Below are 11,532 nucleotides of genomic sequence, written 5' to 3'. Positions count from 1 at the left end.
ATCAGCTTTATTGGCGTGTGTGTGTATAAGTGTGTGTACACATGGAATTTTACTCCGGTTACACGTTGCTATCGTCGTACATATTGTATACAATAAACAATATAAATATTTTTAAAAAACAGACAACAGAGTAGTCAGAGTAGTACAAGTGCAGATGTAGATGGAGGTGTCTGGTTAATTGTTCATTAGAGTGATGGCCAGTGTAAAGAAGCTGTTCCTGTGTCTGGTGGTTTCGACGTACAGAGCTCTGTAGTGCCAACTTGAGGGGAGGGCAGGCAGAGATAGGCACAAAAAAAAATAAAAAAAATATATATATATAATGGGACTTAAACTTTGGCTTTGTATCAACAAGAAAATATTCATCACATATGAATAGCATCACACATTAGGCCTATTATGTATACTATAAAAGCAAAATATAGAATCAAAACCAGTTGTACACAGGTAAAGAGTCTGGATAAATTACTGTACATCAAGTGCTGCACAGAAAAATTATTAAAAATAAAAACAAAATAGTAAATCAATACAAACATGAACAGGTAACTTAACAAGTGAGTAGCCTACTTCTTTCTCTCTTACATTGGCCACATTGTTCTACACTACAGTGTTAAGTGTCTCATACAGGTTCACACTGACATTTTCATGACATAATAATCCTTCCATTTTGGTTCTTGAGACCCAACGACTGAGTAGCCAGTTTAGTAGGCTTTAAGAACAACTAACTTCTCGAATATGTCTGGTGTTAACCGCCTCCTGTGCGGATGGAATATTATTCCTGTAAACGAGAAGTCTCTCAGCCGGAGCTGAAGAGGGGAGGGTTGTGTTAAATCAAACAAAAAGGAGTTTGATAAGTGAGCACTGCTGAAGAGAAAGCAGGTCTTTGTGAGTGTCCTCCAGGAAACAAAGGGTCTCTAACTCAGCTTTGCTGTGGCTTGTGATCCTCCTTGTGTTCTCCTTCCTGCCTTCCTGGTTTTCTGTCCGTGAAAGAGCCAACTCACATCCTCTTCGCAGATCCTCAGTGCCGGTGGGGGGTCGGATGGAAGAGGTGAGGCAGAGAGTGCAGCTGGTTGTTTGATGATGGGGCAGTTGGGCGGGGTGGAAGTGGGCCTTTCAAACCTGCAGTAGAAGACATTCAGGTCATCAGCCGGTGGGTGATGTCCTCAGTGTTCATGAGTACCTCCAGGCCTCTCCAAACTGAAGAGGGGTCGTTGGCTGAAAACTTGTTTTCCAGCTTATCAGTGTAGCTCTACTTATCTACCTTGATCTCCCTCATCAGTGTGTTTCTGGCCTGGTTGTACAGAATCCTGTCCCCACTACTAGGTTTCCTCTTTAGCCCGACAAAGCAGCCAAAGTCTTGCAGTGAACCAGAGTTTATTGTTGTTGTATGTGCAGAAGGTTTTAGTCGGCACACACACACGTCCTCACAAAAACTGATGTACGGTGTCACAGTGTCAGTGAGCTCATTCAGGTCTGGAGCAGCAGCCTCAAAAACACTCCAATCAGTGGAGGCAAAGCAGGACTGTAGCTCATTGGTCCATCTTCTCACAGTCTTCACAGATTTTAATTTCTGCCTGTAAGACGGGAGATGAACCAGACAATGATCAGAGTCCCAAAGCTGCACGAGGGACTGAGCGATATGCGTCCTTTAGTACAGTGTATTAGTGGCCGAGTGTGTTTATGTCCCTGGTGCTACACTTAATGTGCTGTCTGTATTTTGACAGTTCTTTGTTGAGGTTTGCTCAGGCCTGAGGTGGGATGTAAACACCGGCCAGAATGAATGAGGGAAAACTCCTGCGGTGAATAGAATGATTTGCCGTCTATTAAAAGTGTTTAATTGAGGGCTGCATGATTACTTTAACACTGACATCTGTACACCAACCTGCATTACTATAAAAGCAGATTATCCCTCTTGTTCCCCTCATTGGGTAGAACTAGAGCTTTGTGTGTATAAGAACGTAATGCAGTGTTATCCCGCCGGTCTCTTGTCGTTACTCACTTAAGTTTCAAATGCATATTAATACTAGACACTATAAAGGTGTAGCAACACATCTTAATGTTTATCTTAACACTTTTCTATTAACACAATTAATCCCAAACTTTTCCCAGACATGAACATATCCAAATTGTGTCATTAGTAACGCTTTGAAATAATCAAATAAAGTTATCTACATTTTTGTAATTTTTTAATGAAAATGTATGAAATAGTCCGTTTTATGTTCGGTCACATCTCTCCTAGTATGCAGTAATACAAATTATGATATACCCCAGCCCAGTTAACAGTTTATATAAACTATAGGGGAGATAAGCAGTTTGTGAATTACTCAAAGCAGCCAGTCTGACACTTCTTTGACTCAAAGGGAAACTAAAATCAGAATCCGCTCTATTGGCCGTGTGTGTACACTTACATGGAATTTGACTTTGGTTACATGTTGCTATCGTCGTACATATATATATATTCTAAACATTAAAAAAAAGACATTAAAGACAGCGTAGTCAGAAGAGTGTAAGTGCAGATGGAGGGGTCTGGTTAATTGTTCAGTGACGGCCAGTGTAAAGAAGCTGTTCCTGTGTGGTGGTTTCGGCGTCCAGAGCTCTGTAGCGCCTACCAGAGGGGAGGAGCTGAAACAGCTTGTGTCCAGGGTGTGAGCTGTCTGCAGTGATCTTTCCAGCCCACTTCCTGACTCTGGAGGTGTACAAGTCCAGACTGGAACCAATGGTTCTCTCTGCAGACCGGACTAGCTGCTGTAGTCTGTCCCGTTTGGTGGCCGATCCAAACCTCAGTGATGGAAGAACAGGACAGACTGGATGATGGCGGAGTAAAACAGGAGCAGCAGCTCCTGAGGCAAGTTGTATTTCCTGAGCTGGCGCAGGAAGTACAGCCTGTGGTGGGCCTTTTCCCCGATTGGGTTGATGTTGAGGCCCACTGAACACTAATTAACTTTTGATGGAGCGAGGAAGTAAACTGCTCTGGTCATGTGACCCTGCACATTTAATTTAGAGCCTTCATTTTAATACATCTTTAGTTACATTTTCAGAGCCGTATAACTGAAACATTAAAAATAATTCCTCCATACCGTTTGATAAAGAAAGCAGCAGTTTCAGAACTGGTCAATATAATGATCAGGTGTAGACTTCACCAGATTAACCTGCAAAGCGTTGCTGAAAACAACTGCCTGTGGCATTGAAGAGTTAGTGACAGTGTTAAACTGTTTCCTAGACTAGATGGTATGCTCATGCTGAGAAAAAAAAAAAAAAAAAAAAAAACAACAAGGCAAATATCTTTTTATGTTTTATTTGAAAGATCATGCAGTGCACTTCCAATTAGGAGCTGAACATCACTTTCAATGATACACATGAAAAAACCAATACATTTGTAATTACCTAGTACAAAACATAACTAAACATTACTGAGGGAATGTAACAAATTAAATAATAGGAAACAAAAACTGCAACACCACTACTGTTGCACTGCAGATCTTTAAAAGGCTTGAAAGAGGAGGCTTAAGTCGTTTGTAACCCTGTTGTGTAAATACAAAAAGAAATCTGTAATAAGTGTAGAACTCAACAAGACAAAAAAGCAATACATTACTTCAAGTGTATGGTGTTTTTACTGAGAGAACTGTGGGGGCATGGCGTATGGCACCAGCGGTGGAGGATGCTGCGGCGGTGCCTGTGCCTGGGGGAAGGGGAATGGGGGATGACTCGCACCAGTCTGTGCGGCACCCTTAGCGAGAGCAAACTGTTGGGCCTGGAAATTCTGGCCTGCAAAGGCTCCAGCTTGGTTGTTAAAGCTGGACTGTCCATTACCGTTGTAGCTGGCTGCAGGGAAGCTGCTGCCACTGCTGCCGCCGCCGCTGCTGCTGCTGTTACCCCCATAGCCTCCATTCTGCGTATTTGTGCCAAAAGTTTTATTTGGTCCGTTGTCAAACCCTCTACCATTATCCCGGTCCCTAAAACTGCCAAAATCACGCCTTCCAGAAGAATACCTATCCCGTCGGTCATCACCACCTCTGCCTCCCCTTGAACGACCTGGAAAGAAAAACAGACTTTAAAAAAACAGACGCCATCATCTTTGGGTTTTAAACAAAAGTTGAAGTGAAAATAGTTTGAGATACAGAAGTTCACAATGGTAAACCCATCAACTTCTGAGAACAAAAGAGAGCAGCAGAAAGAGAGGGGCTGCAATTAACGGCACAGTTTCTGTATCTCACCAATTAGATTTACCTCCTCTGTCTTCCGCCATTTGGAGGAGCTTGGGGTTGATTGCCTGGTTGGCTTCGCGGAGGACAGCGATGAGGTCACTGGCCTGCCTCATGTTGTTCGGAGTGAAGAAGGTGTAAGCTGTGCCTGTCTTTTGGCTACGAGCCGTTCTGCCAATGCGATGGATATAGTCCTCAGAGTTGTTGGGGTAGTCAAAGTTGATGACAAATTTCACATCTTCAACATCTGTAAGATTGTGTTGCGGTGTGGCATAAAGGAAAAGGAGGACAGCACACAAAGATGTGCGCCAGTGCCACCACAACAACCAGATCAAAAACAAAAAGGCCATGTTAGTGTGGTCATGAGGTACGACTGGTGGTAAAAATCCACAGAGACTTGCATTAGTCAAAACTATATAACAGTTACTCCTCGGTGAAACTACGGTGGGAAAAGAGGAACGATGCACACTCCATTGGCTTCCAATCCAGTGGGATAAAATAAAACCCGCCCCTCTTCAACCACTGCCACCCTTAGAAAGAAGGGATCAGAAGTCTTACCATTTTTTGGAGTATGCATTCACTAGTCCATTCCCATTGCAGCACACTCCACATAATGTCAAACGTCGCTACACAGGCTGCTATGCACACTACTGCCTCCTAGTGTGCTTCAACTAGTATAAAAAAGGTCCCTCAGTCACGCGCTCACGAGATGCTTGCTTTAAAGCTCACTGAAGTGTCTCTTGCCAAGAAACTGAAGATCTGAACCAATTTGCAGGATGCCTACAAACAGTGCACCCCCTCTCGGCATGGCAAGATTTTCCAGACTCAGTGTTCATGTGACCATAATGTCTCTCGTTGGCAGGTCTCGACATGACTTTGAAACGCAGGCGAGGGAGGAGTGTGAGCTTGGATTTTTGTCCCAGTGTCCAACTAGCATGTCCCACTGTCACCAAAAGCGCCAGTAGCCATGTCATTACAGAGGTGAAGGTATGATCGATCTGACAGCCTGCTCCTCCGACAGAAGTTTAGAAACTGCCACGTTAACGCCACCCACGCTTTACAACGAGTCTATGCAACGGAAAGCGCCTTTCCAATGGCTCGAACAGCTTGCAATGCAGTGGCCAAACGTACATGCAAGACAATAGGAGACAGTGTAGCTGGGCTTTGAGCTGGGACAGTTACAGAGCTTGGGTGCGTGTGAAGCAGTCGAAACCATTGCCAGGGAACAGACGAGCGTGTGGGGGAGGAACTGTGGCGAGCCCTCAACTCACCCCCCCTTTTTAGGCAGGCCAGTGCGTTATGCTGCACTTGGGCCTGGTCACCTCTGTATATCTGCACAACTGGGAGACCCGTGCCTCGCCAGTCAGGACACCTCCAAGAATCCTCCTTCCCCCTCTGGAGACCTGGGCTTGTCATGCCAAGGCCTTGCCATACAGCCTGCTCCTTCAGGTCAGGGGAGAAACTCAGAAAGAAGCAGAAGAGTTAAAGAAAGCAAAATACTTTCTTTTTTAAATACTTTAGGAGCAGAAAACGGTTCAGGGAGGGTACTGACCTAGACCTCTGGAGGCCACATCTGTAGCAATGAGAATCGGAGCCTTTCCATATTTGAACTCTGAAATAAGAAAAAGAAAATCAAGACATGATAAAAAAAACATTACCAGAATGTTGTACATGTCATGATGTTAACTGGTGATGCAAGCTTACCATTGAGAACCCAGTCTCTTTCCTGCTGACTTTTATCTCCATGGATTCCCATACCGGGCCACCTGACAGGATTAAAGGTTTCACTGTTACTCAACACATCATATGGGTCAATAATTTCTAATAAAATGTCGTTATCAAAAAAGACAAGTGTTCCAAAAGGAAAAAAAAAAAAAAACAGGAAAAGTTTCTGATTGTTGTATTTGTCTCATCACTGATTGAGATTAGTCAGCCACAGTTATGCTGCCATCTCACCCACAGTGATGAGGTAATATTCCCTTCAACGACAACTCACACGAGTCACTGAGCAGACAAAGAAAGTGCTTTTTTGAAGGGGGATCATAATATATTATAGAATACCTTCAGAACTATAAAGGCAGTACAAAAGAATCCGTAATGTAATGTCAACACTTACCCATCCCTCCTCATCCTCCTGGTGAGATCATCACAGCGTCTCTTTGTCTCTACAAAGATGATGGTCTTGTTCTCCTTCTCGCTCATGATTTCCTCAAGCAGACGGATGAGTCTTAAGTTTAAAAAAATAAGTTAGAGGATAAACTCCAAAAATAATTCACCTAAGGCCATTATAGAAATACCTGCTTCAACAACACTTTACTCACTTGTTCTCTTTCTCGCCATCGTTACACACATCCACGATTTGCAGGATGTTGTGGTTGGCACTGAGCTGCATTGAACCAACATTGATCTGGACGTACTCCTTCAGGAAGTCTTCTGCCAGCTGACGAACCTCTTTGGGCCAAGTGGCACTCCACATCAGAGTCTGTCGGTCAGGCTACAAACACAACATCAGTTAGCAACCGCCAAGTAACACACTAACCTGGCATTCAACTACTGCTTGTACATTTGCAGCCCATCAAAAGGTAAACCCAAAACTTACTCTGATTTGGTCGACAATTTTCCGGATCTGCGGCTCAAAGCCCATGTCAAGCATTCGGTCGGCCTCGTCCAGCACAAGATATGTGCAGCGACGGAGGTTTGTTTTCCCAGACTCAAGGAAGTCAATGAACCGTCCTGGAGTGGCGATGCAGATCTCCACACCTACAAGGGAAGATTGTTGATCAGAACTCAACTCACGAAAATATTAATTCTCAAAATGTATTATAGAAAAAAAAAAGAAGGTTTAAATACCCCTTTCCAGGTCACGGAGCTGGGGTCCCTTGGGTGCTCCTCCGTAGATACAGGTCGACTTCAAGCGAGAAGCTCTGCCATATTCTGCAGCCACCTGTTGCACCTGCTGTGCCAGCTCACGAGTCGGGGCTAACACCAAGCACTGGAGAGGGAAAATATCACTTTTCAGTCCACTTAGTGAAAAACAGGAAGAGTTTCTGAGTGTTGTATTTGTGAGTTTGTCTCATCACTGATTGAGATTAGTCAGCCACAGTTATGCTGCCATCTCACCCACAGTGATGAGGTAATATTCCCTTCAACGACAACTCACACAAGTCACTGATCAGACAAAGAAAGTGCTTTTTTGAAGGGGGTTCATAATTAATATATATGCATGTGAACAGTTGCACAGTGAATACTTACGATGGGGCCGTCTCCACGCTCCAGGAAGGGCTGGTGGTTGATGTGCACAATTGAAGGCAACAAATACTGTAGGACAAACACATGCAAGAGTCACTTCAATGAGCTAGACAAATGTTGAAATTGAGAACTTTGCTACATGATGGATGAATTAAAGCCAGACTATAAAACTTAAACACCAGGGGAATCCGTAGACGGATGATTTTTTCACATTACTTATTAACATTCAAATGAGCAGTTAGTTGTGCTTAGACGCCAACTATTCGATAACCAGGTTTCAATTGTTAAAGATACAAGCCAACTCTCTTTATCAAATACCACTGCATTTCTACAGGAAGTTTGATGGTTGCATTTGTCTCATCACTGATTGAGATTAGTCAGCCACAGTTATGCTGCCATCTCACCCACAGCGATGAAGTAATATTCCCTTCATCGACAACTCACCGAGTCACTTAGCAGACAAAGAAAGTGCTTTTTTTGAAGGGGGATCATAACGCATTATATACATATATTTAACTTACAGAAAGTGTCTTGCCGGAGCCAGTCTGTGCAATGCCGACCATGTCCTTGCCACTAAGCGCCAGGGGCCAGCCTTGAGCCTGGATGGGTGTTGGTTCAGTCCAGTTCATTTTGTTGATCACATCCATCACATAAGCTGGAGGAAAGATGGACCCAGTTAACAGGGATGCACCATACCATCACTGGGATACATTTCAAACAATCCTTTTTTTTTTTAAACTTACATGGAAAGCTGGCCTCGTGGAACTGGGCAATAGGATTTGGGCAGTCTCTCCCCTTGAATGTAATCACTTTGGACCTTCTGTATTGTTCGACCTCTTGCTGCAAGACAAAAATGAAGAGCGGGTTCAGTTCTGCGGTCAAGATGGATTACATAAATTCAACACGTGCAGGAGGGAGCACATTTCAAGCAGTGTCAACGTTACATAACGTTGGACCGTGCTGACTCGCTACATACCGGAGACCTCCGGGCAACGTCGGGATGCTGTTGGTAGAAGTTCTTCTCAAACTTCGGGAGCTCGTCCATGTTCCATGTTTTCTTCCGCAGTCGTTCACCTGGATTGCCGAACTTTCCTCCTCCCCCACCACCTCCACGGTTCCCTCCAAAGCGAGGAGGACCGCTGCCGCCGCCGCTACCATAGCTGCAATTGACATGAACCGTTGAGTCGAGTTTTGGAGAAGAAAAATACGGAAAACGGCAATATTGAACAAAAAGTCCATCCGAACTGCGTCATTCTGTGAAAATGTATTACGTTAGCTGTTATATACTTTCCAGCCAGTAGAGGAACAATGGAAAACAGCCGGCATTTTGTATCCGCATTCACGCTGCTGCCACATGGCGAAATGCAGACTAGCCGGCTGAGCGGCACGTTGACTTATGTAAGCCGAAGAGTGACTATATTACAGCGCGGCCTTGTTGAGGCCGTTTTACTAACGTACTCCAACGATACCCGCTGTCTGTATCGAGTCTCGTGTGGCCGCGGTAAGGCCGAGCTAACAGGTCGCTACGTGTCGGCTAACTAGACGCCGCTGTGCGGGGGCACGAGGCCAAACTAGGCCTCGAGCCAAAGACAACGGGCCCGTAAACTGCCGGGCCTGGGTGGATGACAACGGTCTGCTTTTAAAATGCGCAATCTCAGTTTAAATGAATACATATAGAAAAATAAATAAATACATAAAGCCAATATCCACATCATAATTTTTCTAATATGTGACACTATTTCGGCCATCGGTTGGTGTTTCTTGGTTACGAGTCTCGTCCGCCATTTCTACGAATCACACGAAGAAGGAACCGTACAGAATAATATACGTTACTCACCCTCTATCTCTATCCCTGCCGCGGTCTCTGTCGGAATATCCAGGCATTTTGTAAACGAGTTGTACAAATAAAAAATATAAATAGCCTTCTTTGAGGTTGGACCACCGACTAAAACGCTCGACCAACAGTGGTGCTGTATGCCGGTAATGTGAAAACTAGGCCCGGTATATATTGCAAGAGGAAGTCCCACTTCCGATGTATTCATCCGCCCCACGGTTTACTTCAGCTTCTACCGACTGGAAACATAGACCCATTGCGGACCGGTGAAACTATACTTTAGATTAACTATAACTCTTTTCTAGGATACTAAATATGCATATTTGCACTTCCTCTTACACTTCACATTGTTTCATGTTTTTTTTCTTTTGATAGAAATTACAATAACGCTTGGCAGAGTGAGGCGGAAGGATATGTACGAAACAGAAACTGGTAATCCGGCTAGGACGACTCTCGGATCTATTACGGCAAGTGACGTCATCAGGACCAACCCAAAGTTGAAAAGAGGCCACTTTTTTATTTTGTATTAGACCAAATTAATTTCACCTAACTTATGTTGGAATGCGTATATACTTTAATATAGGCCTCAAAATATATTAATATAGACCCGCAAAATATGAACCATTATTACCCTGATGAAGTCTGCCCTTCTTCCAGTCTGCGTAGACAGACCTTCTGTAAGTATGATGCCATTGCAAATCTACAAACACTACAAACTGTAATTGACATCTATTTTCCAACAGCTGCATCCATTGTCATTTCACCTCTGTCCCCCATCTGCCAGATGTCTTAATCCAAAGTAGGTGGTCAGGGACGTGGGGCATCTTGATTTAAAGAAAGAATATTTGCATCCCCCACTTGACACTTACTCTCAGTCAGTACACTGCGAACAATCCCCTGATTTATGGATGTAATGTGAATAATTGCTGGACCAAAGGACTTCTCTATCCTCCTGAGACCCAGCCCATTCATTTGTGTCCTCTGTGGTGGACACTTTGGTTTTGCATCTCATCTTTTACTCATTTGAGTTATCCTATCAACTCCTGCTGTACTATACAGAGCACATCCTGGGCTTTCCATTGATACCACATGGGTAGGGTTGGGATCATGACAACTTCCTCTTTCTTTCGACACAAGATCAGCCAGCACATTTTATGGAAAGTCAAAGGGTAAGTCAAATATTGCTAAATTATTGTCGTTTTTACTATGATATTCATATATTTTCTTGTTTATTAACATGTCAGGAAAGATATATTTAGTTCTGAAACAGTTCAATTATTTGTTTATTTAAATAATAGTCATTTTATGAATGTCAATTATAGTGGACACCAGGACAAAATTAATGTGTTTAATGACTCAACATTGCTGTCGGAGACAGAACTCAAGCATAAAGGATGCTGTACCAGATAGTTGAGGGAGAATCAGATTTGGAGCTTTCAGATGATGAGAGAGATGAGGATGAGTTTGAGCCTTGTGAGGAAGAAGAAGAGGAAGAAGATACAGGAGGCTCAGAGGAGCAGACAGACTCAGAGACAGACGGGGATGAGCAGAAACGACGTGGTCCTCTGTGGGCCAGGAGCAGCACGAAGGCTGATGTTTGATCCCAATGATGCACTACGACCTGACTGCATTTAATCCAAATAGATTTGTCTGAGGTTTAATTATTATTCCTGTTATTAGCTTTCATTTAATGGTGTTATTTCTCATCATAATAGATTCACACCTGTGCTACCTGGGCTTCCATAGTGTCAAGATGACTCTACAACCTGCAGACTGGAGTCCAATTCAATACTTTTTCAAGTACATTGACTACAAAGTATTTGAAGATTTAGTAACATTCATTCAAAGATGAAGAATAATTTTGTTTCATAATCAAGTTGAATGTATTATTGGTTTAATATCACTCTATAGCCATAATTTATTAGTTTTTTTATCTTCTATATTTGGCTGTCTTTTCACACGAAAATTGTCCTGTGGTCTGCTACAGTGGTCATGCTGTAAAATAACAAATTAAAATAATTTTCCAAAAGTCTAAATTGTAAGATGTTTTTTTTTTAACTCTAAATAGGTAGGAAATCACAAAAATATGAATTTGGAAGACACTATTTCCCCTCAGTTCCCAGGAGGCCATTGTAAATAACTTAGCAATAATTCAAATTGAGAACAAAAAGAAGCTTTTATGACATATGAAACCAATCAAAGAGGGGAAAAGCACATACATTTGTATAAGGCCTTACATTGTTAGACAAA

The 11,532-nt window shown here is 43.1% G+C and overlaps 1 protein-coding gene across 3 annotated transcripts; it reads right to left on the bottom strand.

Annotated features, from left to right (window-relative positions):
- Nucleotides 1-3,282: 3,282 nt before the first annotated feature.
- ddx5 (DEAD (Asp-Glu-Ala-Asp) box helicase 5) lies at nt 3,283-9,415 on the bottom strand (the record flags this gene model as incomplete). Of its 3 annotated transcripts, none has more annotated exons than XM_079232611.1 (13): nt 9,286-9,415; nt 8,425-8,608; nt 8,192-8,288; nt 7,970-8,103; nt 7,452-7,517; nt 7,050-7,191; nt 6,799-6,959; nt 6,521-6,693; nt 6,316-6,426; nt 5,904-5,965; nt 5,752-5,811; nt 4,225-4,446; nt 3,283-4,029 (listed from the first exon to the last, which is right to left on the bottom strand). In XM_079232611.1, the coding sequence occupies exons 1-13, from the start codon at nt 9,330-9,332 to the stop codon at nt 3,608-3,610; spliced, it is 1,881 nt and encodes a 626-aa protein (XP_079088737.1). In that variant the 5' UTR covers nt 9,333-9,415. The 3 variants fall into 3 exon arrangements, with proteins under 3 accessions (XP_079088737.1, XP_079088738.1, XP_079088739.1); XM_079232612.1 differs by having other exon boundaries at nt 3,864-4,029; nt 4,212-4,446; XM_079232613.1 differs by lacking the exon at nt 3,283-4,029 and having other exon boundaries at nt 4,208-4,446.
- Nucleotides 9,416-11,532: the final 2,117 nt, after the last annotated feature.

Source organism: Taurulus bubalis, assembly GCF_910589615.1.
Source record: "Taurulus bubalis genome assembly, chromosome: 17".
NCBI lineage: Eukaryota > Metazoa > Chordata > Actinopteri > Perciformes > Cottidae > Taurulus > Taurulus bubalis.
The sequence above is the reverse complement of the archived record's forward strand: the minus strand, read 5'-3'. Positions and strand labels throughout refer to the sequence as shown.